At 45.1% G+C, this 23,047-nt stretch overlaps 3 protein-coding genes across 3 annotated transcripts in view; 1 reads left to right on the top strand and 2 right to left on the bottom strand.

Moving 5' to 3' along the window:
* Positions 1-2,623, bottom strand: part of ACAD11 (acyl-CoA dehydrogenase family member 11) — a 92,803-nt gene extending 90,180 nt beyond the window's left edge. Inside the window, exon 1 of the mRNA XM_056129670.1 lies at positions 2,410-2,623. Coding sequence (XP_055985645.1) covers positions 2,410-2,558 — 149 coding nt within the window. The 5' untranslated portion in view covers positions 2,559-2,623. The remainder of the gene's footprint in view (positions 1-2,409) is intronic.
* An 862-nt stretch (positions 2,624-3,485) lies between these two features.
* Positions 3,486-17,259, top strand: UBA5 (ubiquitin like modifier activating enzyme 5). The gene is made up of 12 exons (XM_056129674.1): positions 3,486-3,683; positions 7,108-7,153; positions 7,267-7,356; positions 9,958-10,067; positions 11,723-11,809; positions 12,209-12,293; positions 12,781-12,885; positions 13,068-13,195; positions 14,353-14,488; positions 15,122-15,197; positions 15,332-15,438; positions 16,400-17,259. The coding sequence occupies exons 1-12, from the start codon at positions 3,529-3,531 to the stop codon at positions 16,478-16,480; spliced, it is 1,206 nt and encodes a 401-aa protein (XP_055985649.1). The 5' UTR covers positions 3,486-3,528; the 3' UTR covers positions 16,481-17,259.
* A 2,422-nt stretch (positions 17,260-19,681) lies between these two features.
* NPHP3 (nephrocystin 3) overlaps positions 19,682-23,047 on the bottom strand; it is a 42,451-nt gene continuing 39,085 nt past the window's right edge. Inside the window, exons 24-27 of the mRNA XM_056129678.1 lie at positions 21,939-22,179; positions 21,279-21,404; positions 20,270-20,385; positions 19,682-19,862 (exon numbers count right to left, since the gene is read on the bottom strand). Coding sequence (XP_055985653.1) covers positions 19,682-19,862; positions 20,270-20,385; positions 21,279-21,404; positions 21,939-22,179 — 664 coding nt within the window. The remainder of the gene's footprint in view (positions 19,863-20,269; positions 20,386-21,278; positions 21,405-21,938; positions 22,180-23,047) is intronic.

The raw sequence follows: 23,047 nt of genomic DNA, 5'->3' as shown, positions 1-23,047 counted from the left end.
TTCCTGAGTGCAGAGCCGGGAGTGGCCACTGAGCACTGTCAGGTGTGTCCCCCGCTCTACTACACACACACACACACACACACACACACACACACGTGCAGGGGGGGTGGGGCATCACACCACCAGTCATATAATCACACAGTGCATCTAGAGTGGGAGTTAGGCCATGCTCCTGGGTCTCCTGAGAGTGAGGGCTCAGTCCTCTGTGAGCTACTGGAACCCTGAGTACAGAAATGAACCCCACTGTCCATAGGGGTCTGGCTCCTTCCACTGTCCACAGCCCCGGAAACCACCTCCAACAAATGGCATTTCAGAGGCTGAAGCAAGAGAATAGGAGGCAAGACTCTTGCCTTGAATGTGGCTGACCCTGGTTCCATCCCTGGCACCCCAAATGGCATCCCTAGCCCTGCTAGGAGTGATCTCTGTGCAGGAATAAACGTCAGGAATAAACCCTGAGTACCACCAAGTGTGGCCAAAACACAAAACAAACCACCCTTCTCCAAACAAACAAATCACATTTGAGTTGCTACTTCATGTCATGAGTCAACTTGAATTCTTGACTGTCTACAAGGACCAAGGTTAAAAAGTGTAACAGTGAATCCACTTCTTACACTGCTCATTATTGACTTCAAAATCCAGAGAACGCTCATCAGCTCATCACTTGGAGATAAAAGATATAGTCATTTATAATACTGAATGTTCCTATTCATGAACATGGCCTCTGCCATGTTTATTTATTTAAAGGGTCTTAATAAAGCTTTATAATTTCCTTTACAGAAACATTGCATGCATTTTTACTACTACTCAGGCAATTTCTATTTTTGATGCTGCTTATATTGTTTTGAAAATTGCATTTTCACAATGCTGAAAGACATGCAACTGGCATTTTGCAAGTGAACTTTGACAAACTCATTATCAGCAGATTATTAGCTCGTTAATCATTTAACTGCTGTGTGTGTGTGTGTGTGTGTATGTGTGTGTGTGTGTGCGCGCGCGCTGTTGGAAGAATCAAAGCCAGGACTGTGAGGCAGGCACTCTGCCACTGAGTCATAATCTCAGCCCTTAGTTATTATTATCATTTGAATGTTTATTTTAGTCACTGTGATTTACAATACTGTCAAGGATCTCTCTGGTTTTGAACATGCATCTATTAGATACTTTTCTTTAGTTAATTTCTAGAGTTGAGGCAATGTTGCAGCTCCACAATCCTCACCAGAGCCAGTGTCCCTCCACTAATGCCCGACCCATCATATCTTCAATTTCTATAAACTCTTTCACGTGTCCTGAGATAACACCATACATAACGCAACAATGCCACAACTAATGACGTCTACCTCTCAAGCATAAGTCTGAATTTACTTTAACATTCAGCTAAATATCATTTTGCTGATATTCAGCAAAATAGCATTTTGCTTTAAAGAGATCACTCAAGGGTTAAACTGGAGTGAAACTTGAACTCTGACCTGTTTTGTTGACAGGAGCTTCTAGAACCTTGGCTACTTCCCCTTCCACCCACTTACTTTGATTCTAGGGAACAGGAGACCGTTTAATCCTACACCCTTAAAACGCTCTCAGTTCACCACTGGCTTTGTTTTCACTGAAATCAATAGTCTAGGAGCATAACCTGCAATTGGCAAATGCCACTGGAATCAGGTTTCCTGAGAACGTTAAGCCCTTTCACCTATATCTGTTTCATCACTAGGATTTCTGAGGACCAGCAGTTTAGATTAAAATACCAGTTGTCTAAGAACCTTACACAATGTATTTGAATTACCAGCCCACCCGTACCAGACATGTCTAGCATAGCTTTGTGTTTATCAAAATACTTGTTTTAAATTTGTTGAATGACTATAAAACATCAGACTAGCGCCAGATCCAGGGGAAACGGGGCTGGGGGAGTGGGGTGGGGGTGGGGGCTTAGATTCTCTGGGTCGTCATCCTGTTCCATCTCCTCATTCTGGAAAGAGCTTTCTCTCCAAAGAGATTCTGTAGAAGATCTGGAATTAGAATTTGGGTTCCCCCGTTGGTGCCATTAATCAAAGCCTCCAATCACAGCGAATTTGCATGTTCTGCTAAGCAAATTCTAATGGCTCTACACAAAAGTTGAGAGTATTTGAGGGCTTTCTGCCTGAATTGCTGTCTGTGAATCCTCCGCGGACAAAAGCTGCATTCTTGCATACAGAAGATTCCTTCTCACAGTTAGAACCCTAAAAGTTTCAGCCTTTTGAAACTTTCACGGGAATTGCAAACAGCCAGAGGGGTGCATGGACGACCGCTTCGGCGTCCGGGAAAAGACACCGGGGTAGGAAAATTTAGGAACCCACTCAGGGCCATGGGAACCCCAAAAGCTCTAGGGGCAGATTCGTGCAGATTTATGCCGTTTCTGCTGCAGCTGGCCGGCGAGGGTACCTGTACTGGGCCACCGTGAGCTTGGCCTCGCGCTCGGCCCCATAGCCCGGCAAATGCTGGTTCAGGTAGGCTTCCAGGGACTGGCAATCGAACTTGTGCTGGGGCAGTACTTCGGCCATCTCAGGCTCCCGGGAGGCACTGGACTCCATGACTGTCGCTGGCGCAAGGCAACAGAGGCGCACGGCCCGGGAGGTTGCAGCGCACAGATGCCAGCGGCCGGGAGGGAAGCGCAGAACAGATAGGGGGCGTGACCAGGGCGGGTACGGGGGCGTGGCCGGTCCAGGGCGTGGCCTAGACGGGGTGGGGCGGAGCCTGGGTGGAGCGGTGCGGGGTCTGAACGGGGTCGGGGCGGGGCCTAAACGAGGGTGGAGCGGGGCCTGGGTGGGGCGGGGGCGGGGTCTGGACGGGGCTGGGGCGGGGACTAGACGGTTCCAGCGAATCACACGCACCCTGGGCGCCGTTGCTGAGCAACACAACACCAACAAGTGAGGCTTTGCTTTGGGCTCTTTCCGGGAAATCCCTCACACGCCTCCTGTGTATTGTAGTTGAAGATTTTATTATTTTTGTTTTCAGTCCGCCTCAACAGTGACAGTCCCCGATTTTAAAGAGAGCAAAGTCAGGTCAGTCGTCCCAAGCCAATAAGAGCAAGAAGAATAAGAACCAATAAGAATAAGAATCCCCCCACTCCCTCCACCCCAAAACAAATGCACCCACGGAAGGAAGTGCCAGTCGGTCCGGGTCAGAAAAGAGTCCGTGTGAATCTCGCGCCCAGGAAGTCTTAAGAAACGATCCTGGGGTGCTTCTCTTCCGTCTGCGGGCTTGGAAAGGCGGCCCTGCAGCTCCGCGCCGGTTTGGGCTGCGAGAGCCCCGCCTGCCCTCCGCCCGGACTCTTGAGGACTCGGGGGCGCGCCGGGAAGCCGGAAGCAGCGGAAGTTTCCTGCGGGGGCGCGAAGGCCGCTGCACACCGGAAGCGGCGCGCAGCCGGGGAGACGTGTCTGTAGCCGACACGCCGGAGCCGCCTTTACCGGAGTGGCGCTGAGGCTGCGGAGGGGCGGCGGCGGCGTGGGGCGGCGGCGGCGGCGGCGGCGGCCGGGAGCGGGGGCAGCCGGGGGCCCAGCCATGGCCGAGACCACGGTGGAGCGGCTGCAGCAGCGGGTGGCGGAGCTGGAGCGGGCCCTGGCCCAGGAGAGAAGCCGGACGGCCGGCGGGGCCGGGGGCGGCCGCAGCCGCATCGACAAGATGAGCCCCGAGGTGGTGGACTCGAACCCCTACAGGTGAGCGGCGGCGCGGCGGAGATGCCTCGGCTGCCGGCGGACCGGGACCGCGTCTCGGTACCGGGTTGGGGGGTTGGGGCGGGACGGGGACTCGGGGGAGCCATATGGTGCCTCCACCCCGCTGGACGCGACTGTCGGCGTCTCAGGAGAGAAGGTGCCGTGCACGGGAAAAGGTAGGAGCAGCCACGGAGATACTCGGAGAATCACAAAGATTTTTTTTTTTTTTTGCTTTTTGGGTCACACCCGGCGATTCACAGGGGTTATTCCTGGCTCATGCACTCAGGAGTTACTCCTGGCGGTGCTCGGGGGACCCTATGGGAATCGAACCCGGGTCGGCCGTGTGCAAGGCAAACGCCCTCCCCGCTGTGCTATCGCTCCAGCCCCGGATCACGAAGAATTCTTGAGAACGATCATCAACATGATCAGCCGATAGCATTGATTTGCAGGTGACTCACCACCTGGTTTCTGATTTCTGGCACAGCCCCCCCCCCCCCCCCCCGTGTGGTCCCCTGACTGTGCCTGCCAGGGGCGATCCCGGAGCACGGCTGGATGTAGCCCCCTTCCCCCCAAAACGCAGAAAAAATAAGAAAGAAAACTCTGGCTAGAAAGATTGGAAACAGGGTTAAATCTGGAAGGCAGAGACTAAAATGATGGGAAGTAGATGCAGGGGAAAGATGGGCAGGAGAGAGAGTACAAGGGTTAGGTTCCTGCTTTGCAGGTAACCAACTCAGGTGTGGATCCCTCCAGCACAGCCAGGAGTCACTTCTGAGCTGTCAGGAATAATGACCCCTGAGCACTACTGGGCGCAGCCCCAACACGAAAAGATGAGCATTACCCCGGAGTCGCACCTTCTAAATTATAGGACTTCTAGAAAGTTCGAGAAAAACAAAACTGGAGCTGGAGTGACAGCCCAGTGGGTAGAGCATTTGCCTTGCACTTGTCTGACCCGGGTTCGGTTCCCAGCATCCCATGTGGTTCCCTGAGCACCGCCAGGAGTAGTTACTGAGTACATGAGCCAGGAGTAACCCCTGTGCATTGCTGGGTGTGACCCCCCCAAAAAAAGGGGGGGGGAAAGAAAAAACAAAATAATCAGATTCTTTCAGATGTTCTTGAACTGGAAAGCATATTTCCAATTTGAAAGGTTCACTGGGCATTCTGCAGCTTGTAGAAATTCCAGAAGCTAGAAGATGCAGAGCCATACGTTGCAGAAGTTTTTAGGAAATTGTTATCAATTTAGACTTCTATACCAACTTGCACTGTGAAGTTGTGTGTGTGACTTTACACCGTTGTATAACTTTACATTTGTCATTTTTATAAAGATCAAAATTTTGATAGAGAATATTTCCAGACATCTCAATATTTACTTTCCTTGTGCCCTTTGTAAAGGTACTAGAAGAGATTCTTATAGGAGACTAAGAGACGTAGCAGCGGCTCTCAGACCTGAGTGCGAATCAGAATCGGCTGAAGACCCAGTTAGAACACAGGCCTAACACCTCAAGTTTGGTTCATTTGATCATGGGACAAGTCCTTGAAATTGGCATTTCTTGTATTCCTTACTTGCATTCCAGTGTATTCTATCCTCTTTCTGGAGAAGCCTGCTTTCTCGTGAACGAGTGTACTTTTCTCACCTTTTAGTAAAATCTCTCTTTTTTTTTTTAAATATTAACCATTTCTAAGAGATTACCAGGTAGGACGCTTACTGATTCACAAAGCACAATTTCAAGTTGCTGAGAACTGGCAGGAGAGAGTACAGGGGAGTGCCGCTGACCCTGGTTTGATCCCCATACCAAAGATGGGTCCTTTGAGCGCCTCCAGAAATGTGCTACTGGCTGTGGACCACTCCCCTGAGCCCCAAGGAAGCCGGGATTTTATGCAGGAGAAATAAATAATAGAAGTTGCAAGGTGATAATGAAGAGCAGTGACAAGAGGAAGTATGTGTCTACAACTGGGACACGTCAACAGATTCTGTCCATACATTCGTCAGAGGATGAAATTGATAGAACAATAATGCGCTCCGCTGAGTACAGAGGAATTTTAGACAGCTGCACTTAACGCTGACTTACCTAAGCCTTAAAGCCCAAGGAAAGACACGTTTATTTATGTCAAGGGCAGGGATTCTAGAAGAAAGCAACCCTAACCGAGGTGACTAGAGAACAATATTCAGTGGCTGGTGGAATGGGTCATGCTTGGTGCAGTTGGGACTAATCGAAAGAGTAAAATCTTTAGCTAATATTTACAATTGAAAATCAAGAAATAACAAGCATCTACATTGGTCACCGTTGAAAGTGGGAGTGGTACAGAAGCAAGATAAATTACCTGGCACTTGATGTGACTTTGTATCTGACGCTCCATACACACAATTCCATTTTTAGTTTTAAGAACACTTTAGATCGCTGTATAAAATGGAAACACTAAGGAAGAACAGCAAACAGATGAGCAGCAAAGTACCTATTGGGTATTTGGCTTACAATAAGTGCTTATTAAAAAAAAAAATAGACATTTCCCCTTTTGTAGACAGAGGCTACAGTGAGTGAAATTCCAGCCACAAGATTTTCTGTTGTTAAGTTGGAATATTTGGGGCTGGAGTGATGGTACAGTGCACAGGGCACTTGTCTTACACGCAGCCAACCTGGTTTGATCCCTGGCAGCCCATATGGTCCTCCAAACACTGCTAGGAGTGATGCCTGAGTGCAGAACCAGGAGTGTGCCCTGAGCATCACCGGGTATGACCCCAAAACCACACACACACACACACAAAAATCAGTGTTAAGCATAAAATGTAACACTGGTGAAGGGATTGGTGTCGAAACATGTACCTGAAACCCAATCATGAATATCTTTGTTACTTGGTGATTCAATTTTTAAAAAAAAAAATTCAATATTTACTTAGAGTGGGAAGCGTATACAATTCTGCCTAAACACACCTGACTAAGTGTGTCACAGTCTTGACGGGAATTCTGAGGAATGTGGGGTGCCAGGTTCCCTTCATGGCACTGCATTCCCCCATATCCCCTCCCCGGATCCCCCAGCACTGCCAGGTATAGCCCTGGTGGCCCTCAGCTGTCAGACCAGACCGCCACATTGCTGAGTATTGCTGGCTTTGTTCCCCTGGCACAGCTGGGGACCCCCTAACACCACTGTTGCCCAGATTGATCCTGTCCAGGTATTTAAGTATGTCATGTTTTTATTTACTTTTAATTTTTGGAAGGTGCCAAAAGCCAGGAGTGAACCATATGTTGGGTTTTAAAGCTGCCTCAGAAGTTTCGTTTCATCTGCTACAGCTAACAGAAAGATTTCAGTATTTTTTTTTAAGGATTAGCAGTGACGGAGTCTTGGTGTTTAATTTCTGCTATGATGTAATTTACCAGTAGCACCAATGAAAGTGCAGTCTTTAAAACATTCTTTTTGTCTGTTTGTTTTTAAGCCGTCTGATGGCATTGAAACGAATGGGAATTGTCAGCGATTATGAGGTATGATAAACCTTGGCCAAGTTTTTGAGGATGAATTCACTCGGTGCAAATAATTTCTGGTGACATGTTTGATGAAGTGATTGACCAGGACATCTACAATTTGTGCTTCACAGAAAATCCGCACCTTTGCTGTGGCAGTAGTAGGTGTTGGTGGAGTTGGCAGCGTGACTGCTGAAATGCTGACAAGATGTGGCATTGGTAAGGTAAACGCATTCTCTTTGCCTTTCACATAGAAAACCTGCTCACGTCTGCAATAAGTCAGGTACAAATTAGGATTTTCCCCTCCTTAATAATGGTTTATTGATTTGTAGGGTGTGTGTGTGGGGGTGTGTGTGTGTGTGCACACGTGCGTGTACCTGTTTATACACGGATTGCTATTTCTGTCCAGGGGTATTGTGTGCATGTTTGCCTGTGTGTGCACATAGATTGTTATTTATGACCAGGGGTCTTACATGCATGTGTGCATATATACATACATTGTTTTTTCTGTCCAGGAGTAGTGTGTGTGTGTGCGTGCGTGTGTGCGTGTGTGCGTGCATGCGTGCGCATGCACTTGTGTGCATGCATGCAGATTGCTATTTCACAGATTGTTGTTTCTATCCAGGGTATGACCACATACATAGCCCCCACCAAAATGGAAGTTGATGTCATTGCTGGTCTGCCTAGGTGTACTTAGGAACTTTTACTTTGGGGTCACAGATAAACATCCAGAATGTGTGTTTTAAGTAGAAAGCTAAGGAAAGAATACTGTCAAATCGTTGCAAATATGAACGTGAAATACTGAACATCTAATAAGTATTTGTCAAACTTGCTTTATAAGGGGCCAGAGAGGTAGTACAGCGGGCAGGGTGCTTGTCCTGCATGTAGCCAACTTGGGTTTGATCACTGGCACTCCTTAGGGTCCTTGGAGCAGGCTCAAGGGACCATACAGGGTGCCGGGGATTGAACTTGGGTCGGGTCGTTTGCATGCAGTCAAGTGCCCTATCTACTATACTATCTTGCCAGGCCCTGTCTATATGTTTTTAAACTCCTAAGTCACCCAAGCATGCACTTGACGTGAGTGCACACTTTTATTGACTGGTTTAACCTTTTTTTCTTTGTTTCTGTATTGAGAAGAAAATTCATTTTGTCTTATTGTTAAATTTAGGATGAGAACTATATTATAAACTCACAGAATTTTTTAAATTTATTTTTTAAATTTTATTTTCATAATGGCCTTTAATGTTCACAATAATTGATTGCATTCAGTATTTCAACACCAATCCCACCATGATTACACCTCCCCACCACCACTATTTCGAAGTTTTCCCACCACCAGTCAAGCCAGCCCCACAGGCAGATGCTAGAAAATTTATTTTGTATTGCTTGTTATGAATAGTATAAGATGTATCTGACAGTGATTGAACGAAAAAGCAAAAAAATAGTAAGAGATATTGCATGGTGGTTGCGTCCTCCTGGGATTCTAAAAATTTAAATAATTGGATTCCAGAGCCATCCCTGCGGCAGAACAGTTCTGAGATTCATTTGTGAGTCTCTGGATCGTGGCCGTTAATACACTTAAATGGCACCTGGAGGCAGTTTGTGGGCGTGACAGCCAGGACCCAGGAAGGGCAGGGAGATGGTTGACCCAGTCCAGACCCCTTGAGACCTGGTGTTTTCAGTCACTGGTCCTGTATACCTAGGTTTTTCAGTGGAACTCAGGGTTTTATATCAAGGAAGAATCCTGGAAATCCTTGTGTCCAATGTGTTTTTGCTAGTAAGAAATGGAATCTTGCAGATGGGAGATAACTCAGAGGCCTGGAATACATGCTTTGCATTCAGCAGCCTCAGGTTCGATTCCTAGTACCAGAGAGTCCACCCTCAAGAAAGAAGGGGGTCTTTGGGACCATTTTAAGGGGTATGTGACAGTGGCATAAATTGTGTGCAGATGGCAGGAATCAACAGTTAACTGGTTACTGATTCTATTTGGAATGATCATTTAGCCATGCCATGGGTATAAATGTGTAGTGTTACTACACAAAAGGAATTATGCTGTGCAATAGTTTTATATTGGCTTTTAGTTTTACCTTTTTTTTTTTTTTTTTGCTGGGAGGCACACCAGCAGGGCTCACAGATCGCTCCTGGCAGTGCTCAGGGACCTTTTGTAGTGCCAGGTATAGAACCAGGTTGGCCGAATAAGGCACGCACCCTACCCGCTATATATTGCTCCAACCTATATTTATTTTTACCTTGTTTTAAAATTTCATTTGGCTCTTGACTATCAGAAAAGTGAAACAAAGTCATATTTGAGGGCACAATTTATTTGTGTTTGTATGTGTGTTGGGGGCGGGGGGAGATGCATGGGGGTCTCTTGTGCTTCAGGGTTCTGCTACCAGGGATTAAACCCAGGTCTCCCACACGTAGGGACTGGCAGTAGCCCTTTGAGCTGTCTCTCCAGCCCATTATTTTACACAATTTTTGACAAAGTGGAATAAAGTGGAATAATTTCCCCACAGACCACACAGAGTGGCAGGGTAAGCATCATAGTTGGGATGCGGGGACCCGATGGAGCACACCTAGGCTTGAGCCCATTTCCATGACGTACCATGTGTGACTTGTAGACATCATCTATTTCTCAGGGAATATCAGCTGTGTCCTTAGATTCGGCAATATTTATTTCTGGCACAATTTAACATATGGTATTCAACATTTTGGAATTAGCTAATATTGTTATAACTAGGAAGCTTACCGAGTGCTAGGCCCATGAGTTTGCTCTAGCTTGTTTTAGCTTCTTTTCCATCAGCTCGCTGCTCTTCTCATTTTAGTTGCTACTCTTTGACTATGACAAGGTGGAACTGGCCAACATGAATAGACTGTTTTTCCAACCTCACCAAGCGGGGCTAAGTAAAGTCGAAGCAGCAGAACATACCTTGAGGTAAATGGGAAAGCAATTTAAGAGCAGATTTTGGTGAAATGTCACTTGTATGTGGTACAATAAATTTAATGTATGCCAGGGAGCTCGTTCACAGGAGAGCACATCCTCTAGGTGTGGGAAACCATGAGTTTGATGCCTGGCACCGCATGCCATTACCTGGCTCTGCTGGATATCATCCTAGTGGCCCCTAGTACCCCCAGGCCCAAGCAGCACTGCATTCTTACTGGGCACCAGCAGACCTACACAGCTTGACCAAGTATTGCTGGGAGTGGGTTTCTGGGCTTCCCTGAGCATTACAGGGAAGTTTCCAGCTCCTGGTACAGTTTTCACATATGAAAAACTCCTCACCTCTTAGATCTGATTTAGCAGTGTTTTTCTGTTTAGGGTTAGATAGTATTTTAGGCATTTTGTTTGTTTACTTTTAATGGGGGGGAGGGCTTTTGGCCTACACTGGGGTGTTCAGGGGCTGTTTGTGGCTCTGTGCTCAGGAGTGACCCCTGGCCATGTTCAGGGGATCGTATGCTGTGCCAGGATTGAATCAGGGTTAGTTTGTGCAGGGCCAGCACCTTCCCCTGTACTCTCCCCAGTGCCCATAGTGTAGGTTTTAAGGGCCGGTGCTCCCTCTGCAGACGGTTCAGCTGTGCAGTCATAGTGTGATTGCTACCCCAGGCAGTGCAGACGTGCGGGAGCCTGGCTGTCTCCAGCAGAACCCTGTGATCACTGACATTTCGTGTGTGGGATTTGGAATAAAGTGTTTACTTTATGAAGAGTGATGCCTTTGATTTCTTTTTTCTTCAACCACTGAATAAATGTAAAAGCCACTTTCAGTGCTCTTAGGGTAAAATAGACCTTATGGAGCAGCAGCTACCCAGCAGGATTCAGTCAGATTCGGACGAGGCCTCAGTTTGCCAGCCCTCAGCTGAGGACTTCTCTGTGGCTCCAAATGTCCTTGCAATAAGGAACAAAGAGAGTCTTTGTCCTGCTGAGTAGGAGTCAGCCGAGGTGCCAAAGGCGGCTTTCCTTCCTCCCCTCCCCCCACTGTGGGAGCCTTGCTCGGATTCAGCACCATGCTTCAACCTAGACCTTGAAGTGAGACCAAAAAGTTAGAACAGGGCTTTGATTTTTCTTCTCCTGTTCCTGGTTTCCTTTGAGAAATCATTCTCATATGTCACTGTATCTTTGGAGGAATCAGCATGATGATTTGATTTTTATATATTGGGAAATTATTGGACTGGAGCGATAGCACAGCGGTCGGGCGATTGCCTTGCATGCAGCCCAACTGACCTACTCTGGTTCGATTCCTCCGCCCCTCTCCAAGAGCCCGGCATGCTACCGAGAGTATCTCACCTGCAAGGCAAAGCCTGGCAAGCTACCCGTGACATATTCGATATGCCAAATACAGTAACAAGTCTCAAAATGGAGATGTTACAGGGCCCACTCAAGCAGATCGATGAACAATGGGAGGACAGTGACAGGGAAATTATTGGATTTTTTTTTTTTTGCCAGGGTAGGGAGCTACAGTACTTGGTACTTGGGTGGCTCTGCACTAGGTTACTCCATTTCTCTAACATATTTCAATGGCCTTTAGCTCTTGCCGTTCCTTTTCCAAGCTTCTTTTACTAGTAATTTTTGTATCTTTCCCTTTTCCCTATTAGGAACATTAATCCTGATGTTCTTTTTGAAGTGCACAATTACAATATCACCACAGTAGAAAACTTTCAACATTTCATGGACAGAATAAGGTAAATTTTTATTTATGAATATTTTGTGTAATATAAAGTTCGATTAAATAAGCATTATTAGGAAAATCTGCTGATTAATTCAATGAGTTGGTAGGTTGTTATACAAAAAGTGTATTATTATTGATGTATTCATAAGGTTACTCAGTATATTCTGGAATATTTAGAAGTAAACACTATCTTGATTATACTCAAATATTTACTCTAAGAATAAATGTATTCATTATTAAATATTATTAAATATGTATTATGTATTAAATATTGCTGCATATTAACTAACGTTAAATATTAATATAGTAAATACTTAATGGAAGAAATAAATGCCTACACAATATAATGAAATATAATGACCGTGTTTTGTATCCTGATTTTTCTTGAATCAAATTTCTTTTCTTTGCCCAGTAATGGTGGGATAGAAGAGGGAAAACCTGTTGACCTTGTTCTTAGCTGTGTGGATAATTTTGAAGCCCGAATGGCGATAAATACGGTGAGTATTCTTGGAGTGCAAGGTGTTAGACTTGTGGATTTATCTGTCTTCCTGTATATTTGCTTTGTACATATTCCCTGTCCTGAACGTTCCGCCTTTAGCCCCATTCTTTAGCATGTTTTGTTTGTGGTTGATGGTCTCTTCACGTCCTTGCCTCACAGCTGAGCCAGTGTCCCTGTCCTGTCCTTAAGCTGGTGGGGGAATCTAAAATAGCAGATAGCGGGGTTGTCCACATGCAAGGCAGTTCCTCAACCTCTCAGCTGCTTCTCTGGCCCTGTCCTCTCTGGCCTTCTGGCTTTTTCAGGAGATTGGTGCAACTGCCAAGTTGCAATTAAAGAACCCCACTATTTACAGCTTTCTGCTTTTAGTTTGAAAATGCGTTTTTATAAACCTTTAGTGATTTGTTGAGCTCAACCCTACATTTTCTTCAGCACTTAAGGTAACTGAATTACCTTGTTCTTTGGTGTTCTCACCTCTTTTTACTAAGGCTTGTAATGAACTTGGACAAACGTGGATGGAGTCGGGGGTCAGTGAGAATGCAGTGTCCGGACACATTCAGCTCATCATTCCTGGGGAATCTGCTTGTTTTGCGGTATGCACTTTGGGTTATTTTCGATTTATGAGGCAACTGCTAAATTCTTAGGGGCATTGATAACAAATTCACAGCTCGGAGATAAAGCCAGTTTGGGTGTGACAGAGTCCTGCTTGGAACTCACTGCTCTCCTTCCTTCTCTGCTGGAATACACCTTCTTTGTTTTTTCTCTTCACGCACAGTGTGCCCCACCGCTTGTGGTTGCGGCAAATATCGACGAGAAGACGCTGAAACGGGAAGGCGTGTGTGCTGCCAGCCTCCCTACCACCATGGGAGTGGTCGCCGGCATCTTGGTCCAGAACGTGTTAAAGTGAGTCCGGACTCATTTTCCCCAGTGTCCCCTTAGGTATCAATAAGAGCAAGTATATTTCATGAAGCATTTCAAATAGTAGAATTGCCATCTAAGTATCTTTTTGTTTTTATTTATTATGTCTATATAGCGCACTGCCCTAGTGAGCTCAGTCAGTAGAGCAAAGACTACACTTGTCTGTGTTTTTATATATGTATACTATGTTTGCTAATGCATTGATGTATATAACATGTTAATACATTCATAGATTACAATGCATACACAGAAATGTTCTTGGTTAAATGGCAAGACAGTACTGGTGTATTAATGCAGCATTCACCCAGCGACTTTAATTTTTGCTGGTTTGACAGGAGGTGGAAAATTAGACATAACCAGATTTGTTTAGAATATTTTGACTTAACTTTTGCTGAAAATAATGTGAATGTGATTAAACTATAACCAGAGTAATATCTCTGATATCTCAGTGGCTATATCCACAACTACACCATGGAGACTAAAGTCCGAAAATGCAAAGTTTTCTTCTTTTGGAAGAGGGGCCGCACCCCACAGTCCTGGGGGTTATGCCCAGCTCTGTGCTTGCGGGTCATTCCCTACTCCTTGGGGGACCCTCCTGCATGCAAAGCATGCACCCAGCCCATTGAGCCATCTCTCTGGCCCGAAGGTTTAATTCACAGCTTATTAAAGGCAGAGACCCTTTAAGTGTCCCCTGCCTTAAGCCATTTGTTTCTGCCTTTAAAACTGTGGTGCTTGGGGTCTGTTTCTGGATCATTGTGCAAGGGTCGCCCCCACAGTGCTCAGAGGACTAGGCAGTGCTGGGGATTGAACCGGCCTTGCCCCTTGCTCACGTGCTCACCCATTGAGCTCTCTCTGGCCTCTCACTTTGTCTCTTGAGGTTGTTGACATGCTGGAGTTTAGTTGGCAGCACTTTTAAGAGTTTGCAAAATTAAAATGTACTCTATGCTTTATGAAAGGAAGCGAGCTTCTCTCTCCTGCCTTCATTTAACAAATATCTACGGGGCCAGGCCCTGTAAACAAGAGAAAAATCATTATTTTCTGGGTACTTGATATAAAATTAACTTGCCTACTTAATCATTTTTAAAAACTCAAATACTTTTATGATTTTGTATATTCATACCAACTCTGGCTTATTTTTCTAGGTTTCTGTTAAGCTTCGGTACTGTCAGTTTTTATCTTGGATACAATGCAATGCAGGATTTTTTCCCAACCATGTCCATGAAGCCAAATCCTCAGTGTGATGACAGGAATTGCAGGAAGCAGCAGGAGGAATATAAGGTATGCTTGAGTCTGTCAGCATGTGTGGGAGATCATAATGGAGAGGGCAACAACAACAACAAAAAATTTAGACTTGGAATAGAAGAAAAATGAATTTTTAACATTTGGCCCGCTCAAGCAAACCGATGAACAACGGGAGGACAGTGCTACAGTGCTATATATATAATAATATATAAATATATACATATATATACATACATATATATGTATGTGTGTGTGTGTGTTTATATATATATATATATGCCTCTCAGAGAGGCCGGGAAGGTACCAAGAGTATCCTACCCACACAGGCAGAGCCTGGCAAGCTCCCCGTGGCGTGTTCGATGTGCCAAAACCAGTAATGATAAAAGGTCTCATTCCCCTGAAAGAATCTCCAATTGTTGGGAAAGACGAGTAAGGAGAGGCTGCTAAAATCTCAGGCTGGGAGGAATAGAGACGTTACTGGTGCCCGCTCAAGTAAATCAATGAACAACGGGATGACGGTGATACAGTGATTATATGCTTCAAAATTGAAAATTCAGAACCAAAAGTTTATCTTTCTTTTGATAAGATGGTATCTTGTCTGAATGAATACCTGGTTAAGCTTGGTAATAAAGACTGAGGGAAAACATTGATACTGTTTGATTTCTGCAGAAAAAGGAGGCGTCACTGCCCAGACAGGAGACTGTTCCCGAGGCGGAGGAGATAATCCATGAAGACAACGAGTGGGGTAGGCCAGTTAAAAGTGGCGCGGCAGACTCCTGATGGCAGGCAATCGAATTATGTTTAAGATCAGACTTGTTTTCAGTAACGACTGCTTATTAAGTGCCTTAGGAAGTAATGCGGCCATATCGCACCCTTCAGGTATTGAGTTGGTATCTGAGGTTTCAGAAGAGGAACTGAAGAATTCTTCAGGCCCAGTTCCCGATTTACCTGAAGGAATCACAGTGGCATACACAATTCCCAAAAAGGTACGTCTAAAATCAGATTTGTGTAAGTAAATATGTAAGAAAAAACTTTCGTCTCACCTTCTGTTTCCTGATTTTTCCTCTTCCCTTCCTTCTGTTGATGTGGGCCCCAAGGTTGCTGAGGCTTGGCTCTGGTGCTCCCACAAGCCACAGCCTTCCTGCAGTGCTCACACTCACCTGGCTGCGGTGCCCCTGGATGTTGCTTTAGTTGTGGGATCCAGCAGCAGGGCAGCCGGGTACAGACAGAGCTGCCAGGCTCCCTCTCAGCACATGTGCTGACACAGGGACTGTACTCAAGGCCTTTGGATTGCAAGGCAAGCACAGTAGCCACTGGGCTTGCTTCCAGCTAACGAACCCCGTGTTAGGTCTACTACACTCTAGGGGTTCAGTTGCGTGAAAGAGGGCCAAGGAGCTAGCTCAGAGAGCCAGAACGCAGCACTGGACATGCATGCAGGTAGTCTGGGTTTGATCCTGAGCACTGCACAGTCCCCCGAGCACTGATGAATGACCCCCAAGCACTGCTAGACGTGGTGACCCCTACTCCGACTCCCAGCCACCACCACCACCCTCCCAAAAATACGGAGAGGTATTTGGTGTTAATGTGGAGATAAGTATAGCACATTTTGAACTTTGGAAACAGAGGCATCATTTGGTGGTTGTTATTGAAGGATCAGACAGATTTTGCTTGACACAGCGTTTGTTGATAGTATTAGCCACCATACTGTTTGAAAATACCACTTCAGTGCCTTGGGAATCCTAAGGGGGAGGGGAGAACAAAATCGGTCTCTTTGAAATACTAGAAGGCATACTTCTTTTTTATTTCTTTTTACTTTTTTAAAATAGAAGTTCTATTTGGTAAATAATAAGGGCAGAGAGCAAGCTTGCCGGTCATGTGTATATCAGCGGCAGCATTTGTATCAGGTTATCTTCTCTCTGTTTACCCACCCCCCCTCATTGGGAGCAGGAGGAGTCTGGACCTGAGGTAGCAGTGGAAGACTCCGGTGAAAGCCTGGAAGACCTCATGGCCAAGATGAAGAATATGTAGACCACGGACTGAGCTATGTTTGATTTCCTATGTCTGTTCCATTAAGAATTTATTTTTTTCTCTTGCAACTGAAAAGAATTATTTAAACAATGACAAAAACCTAGGATGATGTCAGCTGCTATATAATGATCACGGAGTCCTACTCTGGGAAAATACTGTCACCCTGTGTTGGCCACTCCAGGGCCTTTAACTGAAACTTATGTTTCATTCTGGTAAGAAAATGTCAAAGGGTTGCTGTAGGCTATTATAAATCTGATGGAAGATTTACTCAAATGCCTTTGGGGAGGAGGGAGAGGGGCCAGTTGACTGCAGCTTTATTTTCTTTCTGACTTTGTGAGCTCGGCCTAGGCCCTGGACCGTAAAGTGGCATGTGGTCTCAGAGATGGGCAGAGGGACCAAGTCTCCTCTCGGTCAGCGAGAGAAGCATCTGCTCACCTGTGCTCGGATTTGCACTCAGCAGGAAAACTGCTTCTCACTATTAACCCCAGGAAATGCTGAATTTGAAATCGTTAACCCGCCAAATAAAAACAACCTCTCAACTGTTTCCTCAGACACTCTGTGCTGAGGTAATAGTCACTGGAACAGTTTGTAAACAAGTGAATTGTGTTTTCAGATACCTTACTTAAACTTGATCTGTAACTGGGTGCTGTCCTGGATAATAGGCATGAGGGAGGCCAAAGGCTGCTCTGCAGTGACCTCTTGTGGTTTTTCTCTGGATTTGCTTATCAGTATCATGAAGACCTAGAAAGCCTCAATAGAAATAAATGCCCAGTGATTTGAGACCAAAGGCTGTGTTACCTGTAGACTGTTACTGACCTGTCTTATTTTTTGCTTTGTGAATGTTTGACTCGTGCCTCTAAGCTAAGGGGCGGCATTATTGATAAAGACAAGTGCACTTTCCACTGACAAAATCAAAGTCCTAAGTACTGATTTTAGAAAGCACTTGGTATCAGATGTGTCCAAAATACTCCTTTTGAGGTTCAGGGATCATATTGTGATGCTTATGTTTACAGTGAGTCAGGAAAGCAGGGGGTGGGGGCTTGTTTTCTAACCTTGAAACCTATTTATGTTGCATTGATAGGTTACTTGCTGTTTTGCTTTTTTGGTTTTTGTGTAGAGTATTCATTCAATGGTTTTTCTAGTTACTAGAGATACTTTGAATTAAAACAAAATATCCCATATTTTTTCTAAAATAATTTCATTGCATTGGATCCTCTATACACTAATTTGGTCTAAGGATTTGCTTCTGGTTGAAAAATGTGTATTTTTATAAAGTATAATGGCTCAAATTTACATCTTTTGCACTTTTCCCCCATTCTTGCTGCTTTACACAGTGGTGTCTTTGGTGACACTGTATCTCACCTAAGTTCTAGGTCTAATGTTACCCTTTTTAAAAATAATTGGAATTGGATTATTTTACCGGAAAAAAAAATGCTGCTTTCGCAATCATAAAGTGTCCGCTCAGTTGTGCAAGCCATGCACACTTACAAGGAGCTGAATATGAGAATTTAGTTTCTCATTAAAAATTTACCACTGAATTTTATGTTTTTTAGTAAAACAACGTTCAACTTTAAGTCTCTCCCCATGTTCATGGGAATTTAGTTTGCAGTATTAGTCAAGTGTTTTGTATAGTAAAGACTATGTATTACGGGTTTCTTCATATAAAATGCACCCTGAATAACTATAAATTCACCAGTCAATACAAAAAGGCAATAACTATTGAAGAATATTTATTAAAACTCTGAATCTCCCCAATACTCTTTATTTTCATGTTTCTCTTTTTTATAAAGTGTTCATGAAATTAAGTAACTCCCATAATCTGGATCCCCTACTTCAGATTTATCTTGAGTTATATGACAGCTAGAGCATGTACTAAGGTGTACATAATATTCCTATTTGAGAATGTCAAGTACACGCAGAGATCTTGTTCATAATTCTAACCTTAAAATTTTGTGTCAAGCCAAAGTTAAGCCCAGGATACCCCCCATCCAAGGCAAATGTTCTGTTGCTGAGTTACATCCTAGCCCTTTATTTTTTTTTTAATAGGGGCTATACCCAATGGTGCTCAGATGCTGGGGGGTGGGGCAAAACTCAGGGTCAGCACAGTGCTGGGCCTCCCACGGGACTCCAGCCCTCTGAGCTGTCTCCCCTGCTCTCACCATATTTCTTAGTTCTCTAAATAGAACTTTGGTAGACTGCAGTAGGAAAACGAGAACTTGAAATTGCACTTCTCAAATCATGAAGTATAACTGTTTATCTTCTGTACATGTAGGACTCTTACAAGTATTAATATTGAATTTTTATTATATATAAGTGCATAAATGACATAAAAACAATAGCCCAAATATGGGAGCATTTATAAAATTTATAAAAATATTTTTTCAGTAGAAAATGGCAGCCTATTGAGTTTGAGCTAAATAAAGGGACAGTTTTAGTCCACTTAAGAAGGTGTAGGAAAATTTCATGTCCGTATTTGGGGAAAGGTCAAAGAAGTCGACCTGTCGCGGCATGAACAACTTCATTCATTATGCCCATACATACAGCAGCAGTGTTGAGAGAGTTGGAAAGCCCGTCTGTGCAATGAAGGCTCGAATTATTCTTCAGAGTCAGAGATGCCAGTTTATTTTGCGGGACACAATGGTTTGAAACCTTTCATAAACATCCCTTACTCCTTTGGAACTTTCCTTTGAGGTAGAGAATTGCACCAGGCTAATACTGGGAAGGCAGGACAAAGAATGGTGAAGCCAGAATCGCTCTGGAGAGATGAAGGGAGAACGGGATGCCCGAAGCGCCGTCTTTGCTGTCTGCCAGCTCCACACGCACATCAGACCTCTCGGGATCCATTCATTCCACTTTAGGATCAGCTGGATCCTCCTCCTTGGATCCTGTGCAACTGCAAAGTTAATTTTTTTTAAACATCTTGACACTGACATGCCTGACTTAAACATCAGTATCATCCAATACAGTTTCTTACAAGTATCATACACAGTGGAAATAGACACAGGGGAAGTCAGATTCATATAAAGATTCTACACAGTGGGAATTTTTATGGATGATATTTCATACAAATACTATACACAGTGGAAATGCCAAGTGTAAAATAAAATTTCCTTTTAATACGTTTTAAATTCTAACTTTCCTCATGCTTTCTCATTCTGTTCTCTCTTAAGGTGCATTTTCAGTGACAGGTCATGACTGCTATTACCTTGGTCCTTGATGAAGGAAAACATTAGGCGAATGGGTGGTTTTTACGCTACAAGTGTCTCCACTGGATGAGTGTCGGGAAGCAGCTTTTCCACCCAGAAGGGATGTTTCTGCTTCTTTGATTTCCATTGCCCTTTTGTAGAGTTCAGCGGCCTTTTCAAAATCCCCTTCTTCATAACTTTGAAAGAAAAATTCTTAAAATGAAACTGTAACCTCATAATTTTAAATAATGTTAGGCTATACAGAAAAACAAGTTGTGTTTGCCCCGCAGACCCGTGCAGGAGAATATCCAACTGTTCTCTTTCTGTACCACAGGGGAATATGCGCGGGTCTTACACCATTAAGACCGTGTTGAAATGGATACAGGGAACTTAAAAGGAAGTCATTTTCTGCATCCTGAATGGTTTCTATTCTAGGTAAGAGTTTAGTATCACTTGAAGTAAACAAAGCCAAGAAACCAAAAATTCCCTTGCTTACCTACGAAAACATAGGAATAAATATGCCTAATTGAGTTCTACAATGAATTCAGCTAAAGCTGTTCTAAAAGGGAGCCTGGTTGCATGAGCAAAGTGGAATCATTCTTACCTAAGTACAGCTAAGTTTTTTAATGTTTCTCCAACGCGAGGATGCATTCGACCCAGGCTGTCTTCGTAAATCTTCAATGCTCGTTCATACAATGGCAAGGCTTCCATATGTTTTTTCTGATAAAATAAAAAGAAACTGCACACTTGGACAGACAGGGTTTCTAAAGTTAGTTATGTATTCTAGATCAACCAGCCTATTTAGAAAGCACTTTTGTGGGGCTGGAACTATATAGTACAATGGGTAGGATGCTTGCCTTGCATGCCGCTGACCCAGGTTTGATGTATGGCACCCCATATGGTCTCCAGAGCCCTGCCAGTAGTGATCCCTGGGCAGAGTCAGGAGTAAGCTCTGAGCACTGCTGAGTGTGACCCAGAAGCAAACAAAAAAACTTTGAAAATATTCTTGTCCTCTCAAAGGGTGGCTGCACTGATTCATGTTTGAATAGTCATAGCCAGAGTATCAGTGTAGCAGAACATCAGAAATGGGGACTAGAGAGAGAGCACAAGGGGCGCAGTGCTTGCCTTGCATGTGGCCAGCTTGGGTTTGACCCCCGGCATCCCATATGGTGCCCTGAGCACCACCAGGAATAATTCCTGAGTGCAGAGCAGGAGTAACCCTTGAGCACTGCTGGTCGATTTCCCAAAAAAAGTCAGAGTCATAAGGCTTGGGCCTGGCCTGAGTCCTTGAGTACAAGCACAGACCTGTTTCTTTACCGCCCAGTGAGGCCCACGTCTATTTCTCCCAAGCATAGGCAGACAGTTTAAAGGCAGCACAGGAGGAAGCTGGTTGAGGGTAAGGGACAGGAGAAAGAACCTGGATTTGAAATATTTCACTTAAGAACTGGTACTTCACTGTGCAAGGAAGGGGCCAACTTACAAGTGTAAGATCGATAACTTCTGAAGCACAAAGGAAGTGTTGGAAATTTCTGGTCTATATCTAACTCCTGCTTATGTGGGTTTCATACCTGAAAGCCATTCTTGCAATCAAGAGCAGAAACGGAGGAACCTACCATTTGGCTGTAGACAACAGCCAAGTTCACCAAGGCTGTAGCTACACTGGGGTGCTTGGGGCCAAAGGACTTCTGCCGAATTTCCACCGCCAGCTCATACAAAGGTACAGCTTTGTCCAGTTTCCCCTAAAGTACAGAAGGGAAATATAATAACTTTTAAAGCGAAAAACAGTCTTGTTACAGTCATTTCACAAATACAGTTTTGCACTAGAAAGTAAAGGGATTGGGGGCAGCAGGACTCTCAAGCTTGTGTCCAGGGACTGGGGGCCACTCCTAGTGATCCCAAGGGTCAGCAGTCAGTGCTCGGGCCATCCTGGTGATACTCGGGATCCCATAATGATGCTAGAAATCAAACCTGAGACATGTGCTGTTTGTATCCTAACTGTATTACCCCCCCCCCAGCCCCCCTAAAGCATAATTCTTTTTGTTTGGCGGCCACTCCCAGCAATCCTCAGGGCTTACTCCTGGCTCCGCGGACTATATGGGATGCCAGGGATCGAACCCTGTTCCGCCGCATGCAAGGCAAGAGCTCCACCCACTGTACTGTCTCTCCAGCCCTAAAAAAGTAAATTTTGAGGAAAAAAATGGAGAAGCATTTCCTCCCAGCTTCCTGATTCGGTTCAGAGACCATGAAACACATGCAGCGTTGGGGAAACTCACCGTTTTCTTATACAAAATGGCAAGGTGCTTCGCGGTGTAGGCCAAGGAAGGGTGATCGGGGGCTAAGGCTCGCCTCCGGATGTCTAAGGCTCTTTCGTACAGCTCCTCCGCCTTGTCGTGCTGCTGCTTTTCGTTGCAGAGGGCCGCGAGGTTGTTCAGAGACTGCGCACAGTCTGGGTGATCTGGGCCCAGAACCCGCTCTCTCATCTCTAAGGAACGCTTCAGAAACTGCTCAGCTGTTCTAGGAACAAAACACCCAAACAAAAAAAGTCCAATGGGCCATTTGTTTTCTAGAAGTCGGAACCCCACCCTCTGTAGGTAGAGAACTGAAGGTTTTATCGCTGGGGTTCAAACCCCGGGCCTCACACACATGCGGCATACGTTCCACCATGAAGCCACGGCTCTGGTCTGGCTGGTGCGTTTTTATTCTTAAATCCAAGACAGTGAAGACAAAAATTTCAGCTCGATAGCCTCTTCCCTTCTTTCCTGCCCCTCATCCCTTTCGTCTCTTTTCCAAATAGGAAAAGCTTCCCAAAGTTTGAGGACCTAAAGTATTTGGATAATTGTCTCAGTTTCTCCTAAAAGAAAGACTCAAACTTTTTCCAGAATATACCTTTATAATGGGCTGGAGTGATAGCACAGTGGGTAGGGCGTTTGCCTTGCACACAGCCCACGCAGCCGACCCGAGTTCAATTCCTCCACCCCTCTCGGAGAGCCTGGCAAGCTACCAAGAGTATCTCGCCTGCACGGCAAAGCCTGGCAAGCTCCCCGTGATGTATTCGATATGCCAAACACAGTAACAACAAGTCTCACGATGGAGACATTACTGGGCCCACTCAAACAAATCGATGAACAGTGGGAGGACAGTGCAGTGCTACCTTTAAAATGATCAGACCTGGGGCTGGAGCAATAGCACAGCAGGTAGGGCGTTTGCCTTGCACGTGGCCAACCCAGGTTCGATTCCCAGCATCCCATATGGTCCCCTGAGCACCGCCAGGGGTAATTCCTGAGCGCAGAGCCAGGAGAAACCCCTGTGCATTGCTGGGTGTGACCCAAAAAAGCAAAAAAAAAAAAAAAAAAGATCAGACCCAACTCCAAAGATTGTGGCA

Source organism: Sorex fumeus, unplaced genomic scaffold (assembly GCF_029834395.1).
Source record: "Sorex fumeus unplaced genomic scaffold, SorFum_2.1 ptg000072l, whole genome shotgun sequence".
NCBI lineage: Eukaryota > Metazoa > Chordata > Mammalia > Eulipotyphla > Soricidae > Sorex > Sorex fumeus.
This window is presented reverse-complemented; position numbering and strand designations above follow the sequence as displayed.

Excerpts from the sequence above, each read along its gene's own strand:
- UBA5 (XM_056129674.1), top strand. The coding sequence starts at position 3,529 with ATGGCCGAGACCACGGTGGAGCGGCTGCAGCAGCGGGTGGCGGAGCTG. Across the intron at positions 7,154-7,266 it reads GAATTGTCAGCGATTATGAG|AAAATCCGCACCTTTGCTGT; the intron begins GTATGATAAACC and ends TGTGCTTCACAG. Across the intron at positions 11,810-12,208 it reads CATTTCATGGACAGAATAAG|TAATGGTGGGATAGAAGAGG; the intron begins GTAAATTTTTAT and ends TTCTTTGCCCAG.